The 24601-nt window shown below is 42.8% G+C and overlaps 1 protein-coding gene across 1 annotated transcript in view; it reads left to right on the forward strand.

Moving 5' to 3' along the window:
* LOC121639748 (cell migration-inducing and hyaluronan-binding protein-like) overlaps positions 1-24601 on the forward strand; it is a 114678-nt gene that overhangs the window by 56793 nt on the left and 33284 nt on the right. The window contains exons 4-18 of the mRNA XM_041985252.1: positions 2182-2320; positions 3125-3361; positions 3980-4159; positions 5312-5382; positions 5483-5578; positions 7729-7850; positions 8489-8636; positions 8799-8990; positions 14821-14990; positions 15296-15505; positions 15685-15890; positions 17347-17416; positions 20196-20324; positions 21726-21811; positions 22047-22178. Coding sequence (XP_041841186.1) covers positions 2182-2320; positions 3125-3361; positions 3980-4159; positions 5312-5382; positions 5483-5578; positions 7729-7850; positions 8489-8636; positions 8799-8990; positions 14821-14990; positions 15296-15505; positions 15685-15890; positions 17347-17416; positions 20196-20324; positions 21726-21811; positions 22047-22178 — 2188 coding nt within the window. The remainder of the gene's footprint in view (positions 1-2181; positions 2321-3124; positions 3362-3979; positions 4160-5311; positions 5383-5482; positions 5579-7728; positions 7851-8488; positions 8637-8798; positions 8991-14820; positions 14991-15295; positions 15506-15684; positions 15891-17346; positions 17417-20195; positions 20325-21725; positions 21812-22046; positions 22179-24601) is intronic.

Genomic DNA, 24601 nt, shown 5'->3' on the forward strand with positions numbered 1-24601 from the left:
AGGTCCGGCCACCAAGCGCTCACCTCCATGTACCTCACCGACCATGCAAAAAAAAAATCTAATTTTATTACAAAATCGGATTTGAGCATTAAGACCTGCAGTGTGAATGTAGCCTCTGTTGCTCTGTGAACCTGGTCTGTACCACTACACTGTCTTCTGAGTATCTGCCCCCCTTTTTTTGTCCTTTCTATGGCTAATGGTATGATCCAAGTCTGTGATTGGCCACATGGTGTGTCCATCAAACTAAAGTCCTACCCTTGTTTGCTGACACCTGCTAAAGTTTCAACTTCCCCAGCAAGAGTTTGCTCGTCTCGTTCTCTTGAACGACGCATCGCTTATTCATCACCAGTCAAAGTGGTTGTAAATTTTTATTTCTACCCACCAATTTGACTTTTATCCCAAATATGGCGGGTTAGCAGGTGTCACTTGTCCTTTTTCCCACACAGATTGCTGCTGACTGCTACAGCGCCTTTCTCAGCAGCAGCAAGGTGATGTGCAGTCTCCACAGAAACGGGAGCGCACACCCCATAACTTGACGTGGAAATGAGCAGAAACTAAATTTTCTTTTGCTGCCGTGTGCTGGTGCACTTTTCACGCATATATAATTTTATTTCTTTTCCTGTTGTGCACATGCGCCCTTTTATTCTATTCTATTCTACAGTCATTTAGCAGACGCTTTTATCCAAAGCTACTTACATTTGAGAGCAAGAACAACGCAAGCATGAATTCAAACAAGATGGGACGTCATAATTAAGTGTCAGACCACTTTTGAGTCCAGTTGGAATCTAGGTGCTGTGATGTAGTGCTAGTGCAGTGAATTAATTTTTTTTTTTTTTTTTTTTTTTTTTGTAGTCATTTTAAGTAAATACAGGATCACGATTCATTCATCAAACAATATCAACATGGTCATAAGTGCATGATTTCATCACGTAATATCATCTTGGGCATAAGTGCACACAGCTTCTTCAGTGCTTGGTTGAGCCAAAAAGCTGGACAAATCTTTCTAGCTTATTTAGTTAAGCTAAATGTGGAAATGCTCCTTAAACAACTGAGTCTTTAGCTTAGTCTTAAAAGTGGATAAGGACTCTGCGGATCAGACGGAGTTTGGTAGATTGTTCCACCACCAGGGAACAACAGAGAAGAAGAGTCTATCTACTGATGTGGCGCCATCTTGTGGTGGGAGTACTAGGCGTCTTTCACTGGCAGAGCGTAACTGTGGAGAGGGAGTGTAGCTCTGGATTAAGGAGTGGAGGTAGACCGGAGCCGTTTGGGTTATTGTTTTGTAAGCCAGAAGCAGAGCTTTGAATTTGATGCGCTGCAACTGAAGCCAGTTAAGAGCAATTAGCAGCGGAGTGACATGAGCTCTTTTAGGCTGGTTGAAGACCAGACGTGCTGCTGCGTTCTGGATCATCTGTAGAGGTTTAACTGAGCATGCAGGCAGGCCAGCCAGTAAGGAGTTGCAGTAGTCAATGCTTTTAGAGATTGTGCCCTACATCACCCATAGCAAAAATCTCCACTGCACAGATCAACAGTGACCAAGCCTTTTCTCATCTCATCATTCTCTCAAGTCTTTGCTTTCAGGAGAAAAAATATTGGCATTGAAACAAACACACAACAAAAACTATTTCCATATTTCCACTTTTTCTGCTACTGTTTACCAGCAGTCATCATAAAACCAACTCCAACTCATCTGCTTTTTGGTACCACCATGCACTCATTGTGGATTTGCAATGTACTGAAAAAACACTACATTTTGTAGCTTGATTGTAAACCTCCTGGACAGAAAACTTCCAGAGATCTCCGAAAGGGTAAGCTATCTATCACAATTTACCCCACAGAGTTACACACTGGTGCTCCTGAGAAATTGGTGATGATATAAGAGATGGCGCTTGCGGACGCTGGAGAGCTTAAAGGGTTTTAAGGGTTAATAACATTTGGTTCTGACATCACTGGGTTTCACAGCTGTTTGTGGTTTCAGTCAGTCTGAAGCCCCATCCGTTGTTTCTAGATGAAATATCGGTTAGAGAAAGAAACATTTGTTTCACTGCTGAACGGAAATGTGGACCGTCGGTGACCAGGACCATAAATGGTGGGCAGACAGAAGGCAGTGGGGCATTTAAAAGCTACCAGGAGACTTCATCACTCATTAACCCCCCTTCTCCATCCTCCTTCGCCCTGTAGGAAAGCTGGTGATTGCTGACACTAACCGGCCCATTCTGCTCCGTACCAAACACATCCTGATTGGAAACAAAGGGGAGCTGCACATCGGAAGTTCAGACTGTCCGTACAAGGGAAACCTCACCATCTCTCTGTTTGGAAGGTGCAGTCCCATTAAACATCACATCACTACAAACGCAGCAGATTAATAAATCAGATATGGTCCAGATTTACTGTCCTGTCAGTGACACTATGTGGATCGTCACTGATCCATCGCCTTCATCTACTTTGACTGGTCAGATATTTGTAGAACTGAACTAGGTTAGGTGTGTTTACTAGCCTAGACTTTTATTTTCATTCAGAAAAATATCATCACAGATGCACTGCAGAATGAAATGATGATGCTGGGTTAAACAATAAAAGCACACATAAGTGAGTCACCAAGAGGTGTAAACTGATTTAAAGACAGTCCAGGTTGGATGGATGCTCCAGGATCTTCTGCTTCTTTGCAGTGTTACCTAGCAACAGCAGCATGCTGAGTGCTGACATCAGAGTCAGGAATCAGGTTCCAGTTCATTCTTCATGACTGTGACATTAGCAGCTACAGAGACACGGCTGTCACCATCCGATCCCTTGAACCAGGATTTAGAGGACGTGTCCCAGGACACTGACATGCCTCTGACTCTTCTATATTTTTTATATATCTTCTTGTATATTTTTTTAAAAGCATATTTTATTATGTTGCTGCTTCATTGTATTGAATATTTGTCATTCTCTGTTTTTATTGATCCTTGTATGTTGTTTTGTGTTGTTCAGTTTGTCTTGATGCCAGATTCAAAGACAAATTTCCATCTTTGAGAATAAAATGGACAATAAAGTCGACTGAGTCTGAGTTTGTGTCCACGAGGAAAATGTTTGGGTGTGTTGTCCTCTCTGACTGACGGCTTGTTACATTTCTGTTGATCAGACTGGATGACAGCGATAAAGACCATAGCTACTTTGGGAGGAAGTACATTGGTGTGGGAACAGGCGGGAAGCTGGAGATTCATGGACAGAAGAAACTGTCCTGGACTTTCCTCAACAAGACTCTCCATCCTGGAGAGAACAACCAGAACAACTACCTGTTCCAGAGGAGCTGGGGGAACCGGGGCATCATCGTCCATGTGATCCAGCCCGACACTGGGGAGGTTTTGCACGCCAACAGGTGAGAAGGAGGCTTCTAAGACCCACAAACTTCATTTCCTTTAATCAGTGATCAGTGATGATGTTTCACCTCCAGGTCAGATCCACCAACATCCTGATCTTCCAGAGAAAGTCAGGATCATTAACTGATCAGAAATGTGAAGTTCAACCTGATTTTTAAAACTTAAGAAGAATCGAAAGCAGCATTAAGGTCAACTTCTACCTTCAAGTCAACCTTTATTCAAACACATTTCTGTTAACAAGAGAGAACAAAAACTGCTGGACCAGTAAAGCTTCATCAGTCTCAGTTTTACGGGTGAAAAGGAAAATCTGAAAACCAGCAGCAGAAAAATAGTTAAATGTGTAAATGAATGAATAAATGAACCAACCAATCAATAAACAAATTGATAAATAAATAACACAATCAATCAATTATTAACTAATAAATAAATAAAAAAAATTAAAAATCAATCAAACTTCCTGAATGTAGTCTCATCATGATGTGTGGCTGGCGGCGGACAGGAACATTTCCTGAAGAGGTTCATGTGAATATTCCTGTGTGTGTGCTTTCAGCACACGAGTTTGTGCACGTCAGCGAAGCTGCATATCTGTTCAGATCCGTCTCTGTAACCTCCTGCAGGTTCGACACCTACCGCAGTCAGAACGAGAGCCGGCGCCTCGCTGACTACGTGGACGGCGTGGAGGCGGGGCTTATCTTGGCCATGGTGGTCAACGATGAAGGCTCCAACAACCTGGAGGACACTGCCAAGAAAAGCCTGTCCAAACTTGGCAGCATCCACATCAACAGGCTGGGCTTCAGGTCAGATGATCAACAAAACCAAAACAACAATAAGGAAAGATAATCAGTCTCATCTTCATCAGCTGCACATCGAGATGATGAAGATGATGATTAAATGAAAAATACTTCATTTGTCCTGGAAAGAATTTGCATTGTTGATGTTCTTCAACCCCAAAGTAAACTGTAAGGAGTCCTGAAAGGTGATGGCTTGCTTATTGAGGTGAGCCGGTAACCTGTCTGTAGTCATCTGGTTTAGATGGTTGGGAATTTTTTAGGTACTGGAACAAGACAGGATGTTTTCCACAGCACAGGAACTTTTTTCTGACTCCAGCTGGTGGTGAAAGGTGCTGAAGAATCCAAAATCCAACAACAGGTTTTTAGAATTCCGACCCCATCTGGACCTGCAGCCTTGTTCTGGTTCAGTGCCTCTAGCTGTTTCTTCTTAACTGGTCGCTCTAAATTCTCCCTCGGAGTGAGCGGTTGTTTGTCTCTATGTTGCCCTGATGGACTGGTGACCTGTCTAAGGTGAACCTGCCTCTCACCTGTTAATTGCCGGGATAGGCTCCAGGCTACCGCAACCCTTCATTGGACTAAGCGGTATAGAAAATCGATGGATGGATCACACATCCCTCACATTGTTCTGCTGGAGCTGATGATGAAACTCTGGATGTCTCAGAGTCCCTGAACAGTGATTTCCTCAGAGATGTCAGGAATGGTGACTCCGCTCTGGAAACCACAAGCCTGCTGGAATCTGTCATGTGATCAGCTGCGTCCTGACAGAAGAGATGGGCTTGTGGTTGGAGTCAGAGACATTTGGTCTGATTAAACTGGAGGACACGATCACTTATCATTCCTTTCCCAGAGTTACTCCATGACTGTGGAAGCTGTGGAGGACAGATGAATGATAGGAGCGATGGTGAGGAGACTGGGGGATTCCTCTGTAATGAATCCTGTCGCCTGCTGCCGGACAAACTGGTTCTGGTGTTTCTGCAGTAAAGCTGAAATCAGAATGACGACACACCTCTGCTGCTCTGAAACTTGGATGTTGTTAAAGATGTGTGTTGACTTGTAATTCAGGGGTTTTCTGCTCACATTCCAGTTTTTCTTATTAATGTGTTCAGAATGAAACCAGCTGATTGTTTTCTGAAAAGTTCTGAAATCTCATCTCTGCAGACATCCATGGACCTTCGTAGTGAAGAAAGGTGATTCTTCTTCAGTGGTGGAGGATCACACTGCTTATCAAGGTACCGGTCCAGTTCAGATCTAGACCTGTGTCTCTAGATGTGTTCTGATCCAAAACAAGTCTTTTTTGTAGTTTTATATAACATCTGTGTGTTTTAACAGGAACTAAGGCCTCATCCAAGGCTCAGAGTTCTGGTGTCTTTCAGTCCCGTTCTGGAGATCTTTTCACCGTCACCGCCAGCAGTCAGTGGGTCCAAGGTATCTCCTCTCAGTCTGTCATCTGGGTTCTGAGATCCAGTTTACTGAGTTCATCAAACTCTGATGATCACGTTAATCAGAAACCGCTGTTTCTGCAGCTCCGTCCTCATCAGCAGTTTGCTCCTTTACATGACCACCAAAATCTAATACCTGGGAGTAATCAAGGGCTGGTTGTTCAAACGTAATCCGACCGGATTTCGGTTATCGGATAGGATCAAACCTTAAAAATGTAATCCAATCCTGGTTGTTATCCAGATAAAACTCTCAGTTTGGGTTGTTCAAAACTTTGGAGCAGAATCCGGATAACTTTGATAAAAAAAACTGGATTATCCTGATCCCCCCAGATAGTAGGTTTACAAGGTGGATTTCAGGAAGAAACTGCTGTAAAACAGCTGATCAAATACTAGAACTTTTCATTCAGTGAATATGCTTATATTTGTATTTTGCAACTGACTTGTTTAATTGTTACAGGGATAAAGTGGTAAACATAGGCATAGGCTACCTGTTAAGCCTTTCAGCAAGTAAAGTAAGAATAAAACATAACATCATCTTGTCACCACGAAATACACCTCCAGAGTAATTCTATAACAAACACAAAGAAAGTATTCAATTTTCCTGTTATTCATCGCTGCGTAATCAGAAAAGAACCTGTCAAAAAAAAAGCAAAAAACATTTCTAACGATGCATCCCATCCTTCCATCATGCTGACAGAAAGCCAGAGGTTGGGCCTCCACACGGGGCTCAGGTGCATCATTACCATCGTCACAGAGAGGGACGGTCCGCATGGTCGCAATCTTATGCAGGACAATTCATGCTCCCAGTGGTTCCACTCGCAAAGCATCCAGACCGTCTCTTCTACCTGCTGTTCTTCACATCACATGGATTTTGGATCAGGATGATCCAATCCCATTTTTCTTTGAACAACTAGGGTAAAAGTAAGCCGGATTACGTAATCCGCCGTCCTGAAAAATGGGATTCCCAAATCCAGATAGCTTTTATCCCCCAGATTACTGTAATAATTACACCTGATCTGTCAACGTCTACTTTTGAAATGTGATCTTCTAAAAATCCTGCTCTACATTTTCCTGTCCGTTATCATAACTTCCTGTTAGTTTTCTAAACATCCAGTCTTTGTTGAACATGGCACAGTCTTAGCGTTAGCTGCTAATGTGGGAGCTAAGAAGCTGCTAAATAGACTACAGGTCAGTGTTACTTGTTTATACGCTGACTCCCTGCTGTTGCACAGCATCTTGTTTTTCTTTTGTGTTCTGCTTACATTGCTTCTGTTTTTTGAAAGGAAGAAGTTAAATAGATGGAAGCAACTCAGTTTTTTGCACATGCGCAGATGTAAAAAGACTAAATAAATCAGATATATGGGTCTGAATGCAGGAAGATATTGAAGTACTGGGAAAATCTAGGGGTGTGTTACGACCCAGGGTCAGGGGTATGAGGAAGGGCGTAACAAAAGAAACGTTGGCCAGGTATTAAAAGGAAAGCAGGTACGTTTATTGTTGAAAACGGAATAGGAAGCACAAAGTCTGCTGGTGGCAATTAACAAATGCTGGGGTTAACGAAGCTGCCCAAACAAATAAACCAAGCAAAACCACTCTAAACTCAAAACCAGCCAGCCAAAACCGAAATCAAAGATACTACAGGTGAAAATAAAACTGCCTTGCTACGTTAATAACCGTGAGGAGGCAGCTCCAATAAACTAAAAAGGGACTCCCGGCTTTATTTCGAGGAGGGCGTTCTCCGGAGCTGGGATTGGTCCAACCCCTTCCAATAGGAACGGGGAAAGCGGCGGTGTGTCCCGTCCAACCAATCCCATGCAGGAACCAAGAGCGGAGGGTTGCACTCAGGATTGGAGTCAGGTGGTGACAATCAGCTGACGTAACAGGGTGTTATTCAGCTTTCTCATAATCAGGTTAAGCGGTCTACATTATCATTGGAATAATCTGATGACTCCAGAATTCAGATAATATTTTTCTTTGGTTTGATTGTAACCGGGCTCATTAACACACCTATATTTCTCACCAATTCTCTGATGTCTTCCTGTATGTAGCCCTGTTTACCTGACCGCCTCCAGCTCAGTAGACTGTAGAACCATGTGGACCAGTGGATTGAGAGGTTCTGGTTTGTGTGTTCCACAGAGGCTGACTGGTCTGACTGGTTTGACAGGGATGATGAAAGAGGATCAGGAGACTGGGAGAAGCTCTCCGACCTGCATAAAGCCTATCCCGACCGGATCTGCAGCAGTCCGTTGGACATTCAGGTGAATCTTCATCAAACACACGAAGAATTAAATCAGCTGAACAGCTGTGATCAGACTGAATGAGCTCCTGGTTTTATGTGATTTCTCCATCATGCTGCTGGTTCGGACCGAGCAGAGTTAATGAATCTGCAGACAGCTTAACCTAAGGAGGAGAACAAGGGTTAAACCTAACTCTGACTTTAGTTTTCTTCTCAGCTATGACTTAATCTTTTTTTGTAGACTGATGATCTGCTGAAGATCTTATTTAATCTCCTTTATCTCCTCCACAATCCCCCCAGTGCAATGTGTGTCAGCACAATCCCAAGACTCCACACCTCTGGCTTTAGAGGTAAAGAGGAAATGATCATCCAACCATCCAACAACTGTTTCTTCATCTCTAAAAGACAAGAAGTGTCTTACATCTGGAATATGAGGGGTCAGGGCTGAGTGGTGTAGCTGAGGGAAGGAAGTGGAGTGTAGTCCAAAGAGAGGACTTACAGAGAAAAAATTAAAAGGAAAGAAAAGGGAATGAAGCAGAGGAGAAACAACAAAAACACAAGCCTTAACTTTGACATGGTCTTTGTTGCATTGATGTTAACCTACTATTTGATGCTGCTTTGTGAAAATACATTTATTCCATTTTTCTTTTCCTTGTCCAGGCTGAGACACTTGACGGTATCCCGTCCACCCAGACAGGAGATGTGATCTACAGGAAAGACAAAGACTACGGGTTTGTCTGCCTCAACAAGGACCAGACTCACGGCTTCTGTCACAATTACAGAGTCCGTTTCCTCTGTGGAAAACTGGGTGGGTCCATCCATCCATATGTATATATATATATAAATATATATATATATATATATATATATATATATACAACAGAAAAAAGTGACATGATGAACCCACTTCAGATTGGTTGTGCTGGCCTATGTGAGGTTTTCTGAGTTGTCTCCTCCTGTCTCCCTGTAGTCCATCCACAGGCCTCCATCTCTGTCCGTATGTTGGTGAACAACAGCATCCTGGAGCTGGCTGACCCACCAATGGGCTGGCGGTCTGGTGACCAAGTGGTTGTGGCCAGCACAGACTTCTCCATGCACCAAGCTGAAGAGTTCACCTTGCTGCCCTGCCCTACCTGTACGTCTAACCAGGTGAAGGTCAAAGGTAAGAAGCAGGGGCAATTTTTGCTATGGGCGATGTGGTCATGCACCCAAGGGGCAATCTTTGAAGGGTGCATTGTGCATGAGAAGAAAAGGAAAAAAATAAATATCCGTTTAAGAGTGCACCAGCGCACAAGAGCAAAAGAAAAGGTTTAATTTCCATTCATTTTCATGTCAAGTTATGGGGGAGGGCGCTCCCCTTTCTACGGAGGCAGCACATCAACTTGCTGCTGCTGCTGAGAAAGGGGCTGTTGCCGTCAGCAGCAGTCTGTGTTGGAAGAAGGGGTCGGGGACACCAGGTTTACGGAGCAACAGAGAGAGTGCAGAATTTGTTAAATGAAAACATCCGTCCCCAAAATGTTACAATGTTTGATTAAAATGTTAAACAAAAACAAAAGCATAAACTTAGGCTTTATATAAACACTGAATAAAACTTTCTTACCAACAGAAACCATTTATAAATGTTAAATTGTACTTTACCCGAAGCTCAGAGTGATTCCTAATGAACCATCACTGTGATGAATGAAGCAAATAATTTCCTAATCATTATTCCACGAACAAAGTGCAGCTGAATGAGGGGAGAATAAATGAAGAATTTTAAAAGGAAAAAGCACAAATGTGGTGGTTGGATGGTGTAAACAACCAGGCTGGTTAGTAAAGGCGGATCTATACTCACGCAGCATCTGCGTGTGGTCGGTTACGGTGTAGCCGGTGCTGGTGAGTTTGCGCTTGCACTCGAGTGTAGGTAGTACACGGTGTCTTGTTGCAGTTTCTCCTCCTAACCTGAAGGTGGCAGCAGGGGTGGTATCGGCCACTAATCCCACCAGGTCAGAGTTCTTTTGATGGTTCACTTTAGTTCCTGTATGTATTTTCTATTTTAACACTGGCATCCAGTATGGTTCAGGGTCTTTATTAGCTTGTGAAAGAAAATGAAGAAATAATTCGCTCAGCCTCTCATCAGCTTTATCCATTGGGTGTTTAAAAATGGCGGTTACTACACAAATTCAATGAGAAGATCCAGAAATTCGGAAAGTTGTAATCCCAAATTGACCAATCATAGGGGAGTACATCCGCTTAATCATCTGCGTAGCAGGGGTGCACGTCAGGTCTGGAAGAGCTGTACATCGAGGCTCCGCGGAGCTATGCTGAGCCTATGGCGGAGACACAGACGCCGCGCGATTATAAATCCACCTTAACAAGTTAGTCAGTTACTTTGTTTTTTGTTGGAAAAGAGAACATTTAGAGAATGTTGTTAAGCATTTTAAAATAATGTTAATTAAAAACTATTGTCTGATTAATTGTATTTAGTGGCTCTTATAATCAGGATTATTTTTCCTGGATAAACATTTGGCTAGTAGAAGTTCTGTCTTGCCGGTAACTTTACAAATTGACTAGCCACATTGGCTAGTGATCAAAAAAGTAAATTTAGAGCCCTGTATTTTGCGGACACAGTTCGAAACATCAATACGTTTGTGAAGATACAGCCCTCGTATTGTTTGCCATGTCCATGGTTCAGTGAAAAATGTTTCTTTGGTACTACACAAAGTGAGAAGAGGGGCAGTAGGTAAGTGACGTAGATCCTGTGAAATGGCAGATTCAGACCACGCTCAAACATTCATTCGTTTAATTGCATAACTTTGGCAAGTCTAACCTAAAAATTCTTGAACGTAGGAAAATAGTGCCTGACAGATTTTATAGATTGGTGCTCAACTCCGTGTACGTCATCCAAGGCCAAGAAAAAGTGAGACGAGGATTCATCTGGAACTATTTCACCGCCTGGGAAAGACTCAACGGACATTCTTATCTCTGTAGATAAGAAATGAAGTAGTTTTGATTCACGTTTAAACCTGGTGGAGATTCTTCACAAAGAGTTCCAGGCATTATGTGAATCCCTGGAATTCATCCAGAAGCAGGTGGAAACCCTCGCCTTCAGGGAACACCTGCCTTAGAGAGTCGGTAAAATCCTTCACCGAGGGCTTGACCCGACTCCCTGAGGAAAATAAGAAGATAAAAGAAACAGTGATCGATCTGATTATTAATAGAAGCTTAAACTTTGACATCGATAACACAATCACAGATCCAGAAGGCAGATTTATAATAGTTACATTATCTATTCAAAATGTTAAATTATGTATTGGAAATGTATATGGTCCAAATGTTGATGATCCCTCCTTCTTTCCCTCCCTCTTCACTTCACTCTGTGGTCACTCAGATAACACACTAATTATAAGAGGTGATTTTAACATTATACTGGAAAAACATAGTACCACAGGAAGTCATCGAGTCTGGAAATCCTCAAAACACTACATGAAGGATTTTGGTCTTTGTGATGATGACCATCCCACACTAAGAGAATACACCTTCTTCTCTGTGTTCTTTGGGAAGCAGGAAAAGCAGTAATGAGAGGGAAAATAATTTCCTTCTCTTCCCATAAGAAAAAGAAGGAAACATTGGGAATTTCAGAGTTAAACTCAGAATTAAATCCCTAGAGGAAGCTTACCATGTCTCCCCAGAAGAACACACTCTGGACCATATAAGGAAAGCTAAACTTGAACTTAAGGAAATAATAGATTAAAAAAGACAATTCTTGGTGCAAAGACTTCGCTTGGAGAACTTGGCAACAAATCTGGAAGGTTCCTGGCTAATCAGTTAAAAAAACAAACAAGGAGAAAACAACCATCTCCTCTGTCAGAGATCCAGAAGGAAACATCAGCCACGACCCTGACAAGATAAATAACACTTTCAAAGAATTCTATAAAACATTATATACATCACAACTAACTACAACAGATGACAATATTGATAAATTTCTTAGTAACATCAATCTTAGAGAATGAAAACATGAAAATAAAATGGCCTTGGATTCACCTCTTTCAGTTGGTGAACTCCATGAAGCTCTCCAGCATATGCCCAACAATAAAGCTCCAGGACCAGATGACCCAGGTCCAGAAGGTCCAGGTCCAGATGGTTACCCAGCAGAATTCTACAAAGAATTCTGGACAACGCTGGCACCCACTTTCTATAATATGATATTAGAAATAAAGGAAAAAGAAAAAATACCTTAAAATATGAACCTAGCTAATATTACTCTACTATTAAAACCAGGTAAAGACCCGACACTTCATCAAGTTACCGTCCAATTTCATTAATAAATGTAGATCTTAAAATAATCATCAAAGCTCTGGCCAGAAGGATAGAAAAAATAACCCCTCTAATAATACATCCTGACCAAACAGGCTTTATTAAAGGTAGACATTCCTCTACTAACATGCGTAGATTAATTAACATCATAGATTATTCTACTCTACATAACCTGGAATCCACAGTCAAATAAATCTATCTTCAAACTTCAAAATGGGAAGCTGGCTTATCCAATAACTTTAAATAAAATGAATGGTCACAATCCTTTATCCACACCTTTACAATGACTAAGAAATCAAATTATTTCTTAGTAATTTCTGCGCTTCTTGGGTCTTGGGGTCCTTCGCTCTGGCTGCCCTGGATGGCCGCTGCCTATTGGTGTGCGCGTGGGTGCCCCATGACCGCGGGAAGCTCTGGCTGGGGTCTTCCTCTGCAACCCTCTGGGTGAGTCCGGGGTCATCTTTGTTGTAGGGTGGCTTGGGTTCATGCTCTGGGATTGCTGCTGATTGCCCGGGTCTCTTAGCCGCCCCAGTCTGCCTCTAGCCTCCGTAGACACTTGGTCACATTTGCACAATCATGCTCATCTCTGATCATTCCTCGTACTCTGCATGCTGAGACGGTCACTTAGTTGTCCTGTGGGTTTATACCAAGTGGCAACCTTGGCCTGTAAAATGTGAAGCCTATGAGGAAGTGAAAAAAATTGCAGTTCCCCCCTCATCCACTAGGGGCTCCAAAACCGAGTCAATCCCCATAGACGGCCATGTTAAAAAGACCAACTTCACAGCAGAAATAAACATGTTTAAGGTCTGGTACATAAATCCATTTTAGGATGACAACTGTGAGGGGGGTGAATTTTTTTCTAACTCAAACATTTGGATGCTATTTAATCTTGAAATTTGGCATAATTAGGGGCGTGTCCTTTTGATTGACAGGTATCCAATATCCGCGGCAAGAAGGTAGCGTGCAGCACAACCACAATTTTTAGCCGGCTAACAGCGCGCTTTAGCTTTAGACCGCCTACCTGCTTTAGCTGGTTAGCTACCATTAGCTCCGTGTTAGCTCAGTTAGCTCTTAGCTACAGGCAGCCCGGAGTTTGATGGTTGTCAATCATCCACCCACACCTTCACAGTTTCCCTCTCAGCTCCACCTCTTTGCCCATTTTTGGATTTTCTAAGATGGCAATGGTGGGAACCGCCCAGTGAGCTTCAATTCAGCTCTGCAGAAACCAAGGGTGATGTCACGGAGGCTCCGTCCATCTTATTCTATGGTTTATGCACTAAGAGCAGTTTTTTTTCTGTGTGTGAGTTTCTGGTACTTTGGCGGTTGTTGTGATGTTGTTGATGTCTTGGTTTTTTTTTTTTTTTTTTTTTTTTTTAGGAACTCCTGATGATTGTCAGCTTAGTTTACCTGTAAAAGCTGTAGGGAATGTTTTGTTGTGTTTCTGTACAGGTGTAGCAGCTGGTTGTCTGGTGTTAGGTTGGATTGAAGGTCGTTGCTTCTATCTACAGTATCTTTGTCTCCTCTTCCTTTTAACTTATCTTCACTATTCTTTTTTTTTTCTGTTCATGAATGAATGAATGAATGAATGAATGAATAAATAAATAAATAAATAAGAAAAAAAGAAAGAAACAAAGAAAGAAAGAAGAGGAGCCATATACCCATAAAGCTCCCCTTGGCAAAGCAAATTCGTTCGGCACACCACAGCAGCCAGACCATCATTCTGCCGCCACCGTGCTGGAGAGGACAATTTAAAAAAAAAAGAAAGAAAGGGGGGAGTGAGTGTTTCATGTTTATAGTCCGCAGTTCACCACTCATCTCAATATGTCGAACATCCCTGTGTAGGATTGTCTGGGACACACAAATTTCTCCTCTAAAATATAGGCTAGGACATAATGATATAATATTATGGCATCATAGGTGTGACAGGGTGTCTTCACAAATTTAATTAAATGAGAGAAATCAAAAATATGTTTAATTCTAAAGGAAGAAAGTTCTGCTTGTCCAGAACCAGATTCAGTAGCTTGAACACTGTGGCAAGACGATGTGTGAGCATGGGAAGAATAAATCCATTTTCATTTGGTATGGGAAAAAAACCACAATTTATTTGGCCATTCTGCACACCAAACAAACTTCATCCCTCTGGCCAGTCCAACCAGTCTGCTTGGCAGCACTTCCTATTTATTACCCAAGGCCCCACCCTCTCAATTCCAACAGACCTATCACAGCAGACTTCTGAAAAATAAGGTAACAAGCTCATTAACAAAACATCATGATCCTGAAACATATTCTTATGTGCTCATGAGCTTAAGTCAGCAGTATACACAGGAACAATTCAAAACAGAATTTTAGAAAATCAAACATATTTAGTACAATCCTTTCCCTTCAACTTCTCATTACATCCATTCAATTATTCAATTAAGACTGAGAATGCACCTACACACATACAATCTGTAAGAAAGCTCCATGGTAGACAGGCCTCCTCATTGAACAATGACAAATTCTTCACTTAGAAGAACAACACTTTGACAGGAAATGATATAAACAAGAAAAAAAAACAGTGAATGTTAGGTGCCCATGATTCACCTTTGCACACAAGAATAACAAAATGCAGGAGGGAGCTAGTGCTTCCTAACAAACACATCAGTGTGAACTGGATTTACTGTCTAACAAACACACTGAATGTGTGTGTTCAGGTAAGGCCCAGTTCATCCACATGGGTGAGGAGGTGGATGGTGTGGATATGAGGGCCGAGGTGGGCCTGCTGACCCGGAATATTTTGCTTCGAGGTGAGACTGAACCCGGATGTTACGAACACGAGGCTTGCAAGTTCTTCAGCTTCGACACCTTTGGAGGACATTTAAAGGTAAATTGTTCTTTACCTGCTCAAAGCAGCCAATCAGGTGATGTCTGAACCACCAGGTACCTGCAGGTGTTCTGTCAGCTGTGGAACCATCTCAGTACCAGGTCCACTAACTGTTTTTATAGGGAGGAGTCAGTGTTACTAATGAGTTAATTGATTTCTAGGTAAAAGTTGGTGAGTCCAGAACCAGACTTTACGAATCCACCTAAATGGTCCATCCAGAACTGAATGAAACCCAACTTGTTGAAGTGCCACTCATAACATGTGACTTCAGTTCTCTTCAGCTGATTTTCTTTTGTCCCCTTCAGGTGGAGCGGGGCTTCAGGGCAGTTCATATATCCGGTGTGGAGCTGCAGCACATGGGCCAGCAAACAATGGGTCATTACCCAGTCCATTTCCACATGAACGGAGACGTGGATGAGAGGGGGGGTTACAGCCCCCCAACATCCATCAGTGATCTTTCCATCCACCACTCCTTCTCCCGCTGTGTAACCATCCACGGAACCAACGGACTGCTGGTCAGTACAGAGTTCAGACCAAAGTCCAGTTTCTCTGATTTTTATCCGACTGGTTTAGAAAGAACAAACAGAGCCAGATTTACAGCTTCTAGATTTTTATGAACTAGATTTCCTGGAGACACCTGATGATTAACTCCGAGCTCTGACAGGTGTAACCTCACATCTCTGTTTCCTGGCAGGTGAAGGATGTGGTGGGCTATGACACTCTAGGCCACTGTTTCTTCACAGAGGATGGTCCAGAGGAGAGGAACACGTTTGACCACTGTTTGGGTCTGATGGTGAGAGCAGGAACACTGCTTCCCTCAGACAGAGACACTGTAATGTGCCGCAATATCACTGATGGAGCATATCCCGGATACGTGGCCAACCCACGTCAAGACTGCAGGTAGGACCAGAAACAACATGATGGGGTTCTGTTCCTTATCGAGCCACCAAATCTCCACCAGACCTGGGTCTCATTTATAAAGCTGGTGTACGATAATTATAGTCAACTTTTGTTGGGAGAATGTCTCTACCGCCACGGCAACTCTGACCCTGCCGTACACACAAAATCTGGAGAAACAGGAAACTCCGACACCAACAGTACAGTATGTGGTGAGACGTGGTGGCGATGGCTGGAACGGGACATGATGTCCCAGGGGTGCTGGATGGGATTCAGGTCTAGTGAACGGGCAGGCCAGTCCGTACCATCTATGCCTTCATCGTGCAGGAATTGCTGACACACTCACACATGAGACCGAGCACTGTCCTGCATCAGAAGGAACCCGGTCCCACTGCATCAGCATCTGGTCTGACAATGGGTGTGAAGATCTCATCTCAGTACCCATTGGCAGTCAGGGTAACTAGCTAGTACACGGAGGTCTGTTGGGCCCTCTATGGATTTGCCTCCCCAAACCATCACTGACCCACTGCCAAACTGGTCATGTTGGAGGATGCTGTAGGCAGCAGAACGTTCTCTACAGCATCTCCAGACTCACGTCTGTCACATGTGCTATTTGTTCTCTAGCAAATACCAGTCGGGCTGCATGGTGTTGGGCCCATTTCTGACAATTTGAGCTGAAACATGCACATTAGCTGCCTGCTGGAAGTCATTTTGTAGAACTCTGGGTTCCTCCTGCACAAAGGAGCCGATAGCGCTCCTGCTGCTGGGTTGTTGTCCTACGGCCGCCTCCATGTCTCCTGGTATACTGGCCTGTCTCCCAGTATTACCTCCATGCTCTCAACATTTCCTTCACAATCCTTGTTACTGTCTTACTGGACAGAATCCCAGAAGTTTTGAGTTATGTTCCAATGATTATGTGTTCCCTTTATTTTCAAAAGACATTTAGTCTTTTATAAAAGAAGTCAAAATGTACCTTTTTGAGCTGACCTATTATCATTTGGACTCATTCAGACTCATCAGAACCTGGAGAGAACCCACACATGGAGCACATCTTTACAGAACCCACATAGGGTCACCAGAGGAAGGTTTAAAATCTACTTTTGAAGTGTTTGTCTCCAGAGTCCAAACTGGGTTCACAAAGTCCCTCAGGGTCTAAGTACAGAGCTTTGAGGAACTCCATGACTCACTCTGCTATGTGTGAAAGACTCATCGTTTACACAAACAGATTGGAATCTATCCGATAAACATGACTTAAACCAGTGATGTGGTACCTTTAATACCGATAACATGTTCAGTCCTCTGTGACAGAATATTGTGAAGTTACTGGCTGGTTTCTCCTGAAGTTCTGTTTGTTTTTTGTTAAGATGGTGAACAGGCTGTATGTATGTGGTGCTTTTCTAATTATGTATTCCTGCTGTGAGATACAATAACCATTCCCTCTGTGCACCTCTGTGAACAGTGCAACTTCAACTTTCTGGATCGCCAACCCCAATAACAACCTCATCAACTGTGCTGCTGCAGGCTCAGAGGTGAGTCCAGACCAGAACCAAGCTGCCTGTCACATCCGCACCCACATATCAGATTAACGACTCCAGTCCCCAATGCTTTCACACTGATAAAGTGCCACTTCTGCTGTGGTTTCAGGGAGATGAATTAGAGCAGAACTGGTCTCCTTTTTACTGCCAGAACTGTTCTTGTTTCACAGAAACAAACCTGCTGACATGCAAAACTTCTATAATCACGTGTGCAGCATGGTTTAATACATACCCAACTCCAAAAAAGATGGGACGCTGTGTAAAATGGAAAATAAATAAATGAGAAAACAACGATTTCTAAATCTTATCAGCCCATATTTTATTCCCAGTAGAAGATAAACAACATCAGATGATGAAACTGAGACATTTTATCATTTTGTGTAAAATATAAGCTCATTTTGAATTTGATGGCAGCAACACGTCTGTGGAGGAGCATTGGACAACTAATCAGGTTAATTGGCAACAGGTCAGTGACATGACAGTAACAGAGAGGCAGAGGCTCTTAGATGGAAAGATGGACAGAGGTTCGCCAATCTGAGACAAACTGGCTCTAAAAAATGAGGAACAATTTCAGAAAAACATTCCACAATGTAAAATTCTGGAGATTTTGAAGATCTCACCATGAACTGTGTCCCACTAAAAGATTTGGAGAATTAGGAGGAATCTCTGTGTGCATGGGACAAGACTGAAGGTCAGACTGGATGCAGGTGATCTTTGGATCCTCAGGCAGCACTGCATTAAAACTGGACATGATTCTCTACTAGAAACCACTGCATGGACTCAGGAAGACTTCCAAAAACCACTGTCTGTGAACACAGTTTACTCTGAAATCCACAAATGCAGGTAAGATGCAGAGAAGAAGCCAGATGTGAACAGGATCCAGAAACACCACCGTCTTCTCAAAGCATCATGAAAGCAAAAATGTAGCAATGAAGATCCAGGACTGTTGAGCTGCTGGAATCCTACATCAGACCAGACTGGGACATTTCTCTCCTAAAACTCAAGAAAATTATGGGCTTCACTGTTCCCCTTTATCCTCAGGACCTCTTTGAGCAGGCCACGTGCAGTAGGTAAGACTGGATGCTAAAACAACAGCTGGTCTCCACACTTCCCACACGATTCCAGACAGTTGCTAGAAGAAGAGGAGATGCTACACCATGCTAAACATCACCCTGGAACTACTTTTTCCACTGTGCTGAACATCACCCTGGAACTACTTTTTACACCATGCTGAACATCACCCTGGAACTACTTTTTCCACCATGCTGAACATCACCCTGGAACTACTTTTTCCACCGTGCTGAACATCACCCTGGAACTACTTTTTACACCATGCTGAACATCACCCTGGAACTACTTTTTCCACCATGCTGAACATCACCCTGGAACTACTTTTTCCACTGTGCTGAACATTACCCTGGAACTACTTTTTACACCGTGCTGAACATCACCCTGGAACTACTTTTTACACCATGCTGAACATCACCCTGGAACTACTTTTTCTACTGTGCTGAACATCACCCTGGAACTACTTTTTCCACCATGCTGAACATCACCCTGGAACTACTTTTTCCACCGTGCTGAACATCACCCTGGAACTACTTTTTCCACTGTGCTGAACATTACCCTGGAACTACTTTTTCCACTGTGCTGAACATCACCCTGGAACTACTTTTTACACCGTGTCGAACATCACCCTGGAACTACTTTTTCCACTGTGCTGAACATCACCCTGGAACTACTTTTTACACCGTGCTGAACACCACCCTGGAACTACTTTTTACACCATGCTGAACATCACCCTGGAACTACTTTTTCTACTGTGCTGAACATCACCCTGGAACTACTTTTTACACTGTGCTGAACATCACCCTGGAACTACTTTTTACACCATGCTGAACATCACCCTGGAACTACTTTTTCCACCATGCTGAACATCACCCTGGAACTACTTTTTCTACTGTGCTGAACATCACCCTGGAACTACTTTTTACACCATGCTGAACATCACCCTGGAACTACTTTTTACACTGTGCTGAACATCACCCTGGAACTACTTTTTCTACTGTGCTGAACATCACCCTGGAACTACTTTTTACACCATGCTGAACATCACCCTGGAACTACTTTTTACACTGTGCTGAACATCACCCTGGAACTACTTTTTACACCATGCTGAACATCACCCTGGAACTACTTTTTCCACCATGCTGAACATCACCCTGGAACTACTTTTTACACTGTGCTGAACATCACCCTGGAACTACTTTTTCTACTGTGCTGAACATCACCCTGGAACTACTTTTTACACCATGCTGAACATCACCCTGGAACTACTTTTTACACTGTGCTGAACATCACCCTGGAACTACTTTTTACACCATGCTGAACATCACCCTGGAACTACTTTTTCCACCATGCTGAACATCACCCTGGAACTACTTTTTACACTGTGCTGAACATCACCCTGGAACTACTTTTTCCAGACATGTTGCTTCCATCAGATTCACTACCAGCTCATATTTTCCATCAAATGATAAAATGTCTCAATTTCTGGTATGTTATTTATCTTATACTGAGAATAAAATTTGACTTGATGAGATTTGGAAATCATTGTATTCTGTTTGTATGTTTTACACAGAAACGTTTTCAGATTTGGGGTTGTCTATATACACATGTGGTTCAATGGGTAGTTACAAAAATCTGCTGATTTTCATAAGTTCTTATTGTTCTGTGTGTGTGTGTGTGTGTGTGTGTGTTTGTAAATCAACAGGAAACTGGTTTCTGGTTTATTTTCCACCATGTACCCACTGGCCCATCAGAGGGCCTTTACTCTCCTGGACGGACCGAGCACACACCGTTGGGACAGTTTTCCAACAACAGAGCTCATTCCAACTACAGGGTGAGACTGAGGGATGGACAGGATGAGGGAAAATGGGCAGATTCAGTCGGATTAATCTGCTGTAATATCTGCCATAACATCAAAATATAAACAAAAACAAAAATGCCATAATAATTAATAAATAATTAAAATGATTTTTTAAAATAATTACATCTGGGAATTTATATTTTTGAAACTGATTATATTTATAGAATCAAAACCTTTATGTATACATGCATACATAAGTGTTTTTATTTATGTATACACATATTGTTCATGTGTGCATACATTCATTCATTTGCAGATTTATTTGTGTGTGTGTTTATTTACGTGGGTTCTCTCCGGGTTATCCAGCTTCCTCCCACCTTCCAAAGACATGCATGTTGATTGGTCACTCTAGATTCTCCCTCGGAGTGAGTGTGAGCGGTTGTTTGTCTCTCTGTGTTGGCCCTGTGATGGACTGGTGACCTGTCCAGGTGTACCTAACTCTCACCTGGTAAATGCTGGAATAAGAAAAAGGATGAATGGATGGATAGATTCATGGGTGGATGGATGGTTGGATGGATGGATGGATTGATGGACGGACTGATGGATGGATGGATGGTTGGATGGATGGATTGATGGACGGACGGACGGATGGATGGTTGGATGGATGGATGGATGGATGAATTGATGGACGGACGGACGGACGGATGGATGGGTGGATGGATGGACGGACGGTTGGATGGATGGATGGATGGATGGATTGATGGACGGACGGACGGACAGACGGATGGATGGAGGGATGATGGTTGGATGATGCATGGATGGGTGGATGGATTGATGGACGGACGGACGGACGGACGGACGGACGGATGGATGGTTGGATGGATGGATGGATGGATGGATTGATGGACGGACAGACGGACGGACGGACGGATGGATGGATGGATGATGGTTGGATGGATGGATGGATGGATGGATGGATGGACGGACGGACGGACGGATGGATGGTTGGATGGATGGATGGATGGATGGATGATGGTTGGATGATGCATGGATGGGTGGATGGATTGATGGACGGACGGACGGACGGATGGATGGTTGGATGGATGGATGGATTGATGGACGGACGGACGGACGGATGGATGGTTGGATGGATGGATGGATTGATGGACGGACGGACGGATGGATGGACGGACGGACGGACGGATGGATGATAGTTGGATGATGGATGGATGGGTGGATGGATGGATGGATTGATGGACGGACGGACGGACGGATGGATGGTTGGATGGATGGATGGATGGATTGATGGACGGACGGACGGATGGATGGTTGGATGGATGGATGGACAGACGGACGGACGGATGGATGATGGTTGGATGATGCATGGATGGTTGGATGGATTTCTTTTACATTGTTTCTTGTCTTCTGTTTCAGGCCGGAATGATCCTGGATAACGGAGTAAAGACTACTCAGGCCAACGACAAGGACAAGAGGCCCTTCCTGTCTCTTGTTGGCGCCCGGTCAGAACTCACTCTTTATGAAAGAAAACCTGAATCATACCTGATGCGATTCACTGTGATGTGTTTGTTGTGAATCAGAGATGTTGTTGGTGACATACTGACCACATTATTTTGATAAGAGAAGTTAGTTACATCCATCCACCTGCTGATGATGAATTTTTATCTTTATACATGAAGCTGTAGAATGAATAACAACTGGTATTACGCTAACTCTGTGTTGCTCCTCATCATATAGATACGGTCCACACCAGGATGCAGACCCTTTGAAACCCAGAGTTCCTGCGCTTATCCATCACTTTGTGGCCTACAAGAACCAGGACCACGGAGCCTGGCTGAGAGGAGGAGATGTGTGGCTGGATGACTGCCAGTGAGTAACACTCACATGCATCCAGAACTCTGCAGAATGTTTGAAATGTCTGAGAGACTGTTTACTTATCTGAGGGAAGTTTTTCCATCTGTTGAGCAACTGAAGTTCATGAGTCTCATGAAGCAAGCCAGCTTTTTTTGATGGTTTCAGGATCGAGGAAAGGTCTGGTTTAGCTTAAAGTGGACCTGGCATGATCGCTTATTGAACTTTTCAAAGGCTTGATACGTGGCTAACCTCATATGTTTCTCCATTCACAAACTGGTAGTATATAATTAACAATTAACTCTGTCTGATGAATACAAAAAAAGATAGCCAGCAAATACAAACACATTCGTACCTGCACACACATGAAGCAGCAACCTCCGGCGGTGAAATGTGAAGCCCGAAGTGCAAAAAATTGCAGTTCCCCCCTTATCCACTAGGGGCTCCAAAACCCCCCAAATCCCAAAATCCCCATAGACTCCCATGTTAAAAAGACCCACTTCACAGCAGAAATAAGCCTGGTACAAAAATCCGTTTTAGGATTAATAGGTCATGACAACTGTGAGGGGGGTGAATTTTTTTTCTAACTCATCCGTTTGGATGTTGTTTAATCTTGAAATTTGGCATAATTAGGGGCGTGTCCTTTTGGTTGACAGGTATCAATACCTGCGGCAAGAAGACAGAGTGCAGCACAACCGCGGTTTTTAGCCGGGCTAACAGCGTGCCTTAGCTTTAGTCCGCCTACCTCAGTTAGCTGGTTAGTTACTGTTAGCTCCAGGTTAGCTCGGTTAGCTCTTAGCTACAGACAGCTCAGAGTTTGATGGGTGTCAATCATCCATCTCCACCTTCACAGTCCCCCTCTCAGCTCCACCTCTTTGCCCATTTTTGGATTTTCCGGAAATAACGACATGCGTGATAATGAGCTTCAGTTCAGCTCATCAGAAACCTACGGGTGGTGTCACGGAGGCTCCGCCCATCTTTTATATGCAGTCTATGACACACACACACATAACTAACATGCTTCCACATACATCATGCGGACATGTTGCTTGTTATACAGAATTACAGGATCTCATTTGGAAGTAAAAGAAAAAAAAAAAAAAAAAAACACCAAAAACCCACCAAACACATTCCCACACAGTGTAGAAAAGTTCCAGTTTCTTCTTTGCATTTCCAACACAAATCATCACCCAGTAGTTTCGTCCTGTACCATCTAGATGGTGTGTATCTATGTAATACGTTATATTGTGTAAGTTACTTCTTGCCTCTCTAATATATTTACCACAATCCTCAACAATTTGTCCTATTTATCACGTTCAATCTCTCCACCAAGGTCCCGCTGCCAAATCATCCCTTACTGGGTAGAGAAGAGAAGTACTGGTTACTGAGAGAAGAGCTCAGTTTCATGTAGTTTACCACCATGTTAACAGTAATATTGGATGGCTTTGAGATAATACAACTGCAAAAAAAGTCCAAAAGTTGTCATTTCTCACCCCATAGAAAATGTGTTATTACATCATCCAGTAGCATAAAAGCAGCAGATGGGATCTTAACTGGTATCATTATTGCCACATAACAGAACTGTGGGGCAACTATCATTTTTATAACATCGATTTTTCCCCACAATGTGAGTTTAAATTTTTCCCACTTATCAAGATTTGTTTTATCTTTTGAAGTGAGGGGTTAAAGTTCAGTGCCATTATTTCATTTATATCTTCAGAAAGATATTTCATTCCCTTGCGTACTCACCTAAAATTAAACTTCTCATCATAAATTAAATATGTGACTTGGAGAGAGGCATCGCCTCAGATTTACTCCAGTTGATGGAACAACCAGAACATCTTGAGAAGGATGTGGAAGGGGAAGTTAAAGGCTCAGATACAACCGATGTGAAGGAGAAACTGTTTGGAGATATTGTTGTAATATATTATTTATATCTTTAGCAGCAAAAATTGTTTGTCCCCCAAGTTTTATAACTGATTTTGTATTAGCAAAAATAGTTTCCTCTGTCTAGATAATAATTTTCTCTTTTTTTGCTCCGCCCTTATAGCAGCTTCCCACACAATATTTATTTAAAGGTTTTTAAATATTCATTTATTGTCTTTTTAAAAGTTGAGTCCGACATTAATCTAATGTTTAGTTTCCACCTACCTCTCCTTTCAGCTTTTAGATTGGCCTTAATACTTCAACTGGTGCATGATCTGTACTGAAAATTGCTTTTATATCACAGTTGGCCGCATTGTCTACCTGAGAAGTAGTGACTATTTATGGCAGTGAGATAAGAAAGAAAAATGTACTGTATTAGTCCTACGTCTCTATTCAACATAAGTGTAACACATCTGTACTCGTCCCAAAGCTTTGACGCTTGGAAATCAGGACTCTTGACCTTGGGCAGCTAAATCAGTTTCTATACTACAACTTTCAAACCTAAAATCACAGTT

This window comes from Melanotaenia boesemani, chromosome 1 (assembly GCF_017639745.1).
Source record: "Melanotaenia boesemani isolate fMelBoe1 chromosome 1, fMelBoe1.pri, whole genome shotgun sequence".
Lineage (NCBI taxonomy): Eukaryota > Metazoa > Chordata > Actinopteri > Atheriniformes > Melanotaeniidae > Melanotaenia > Melanotaenia boesemani.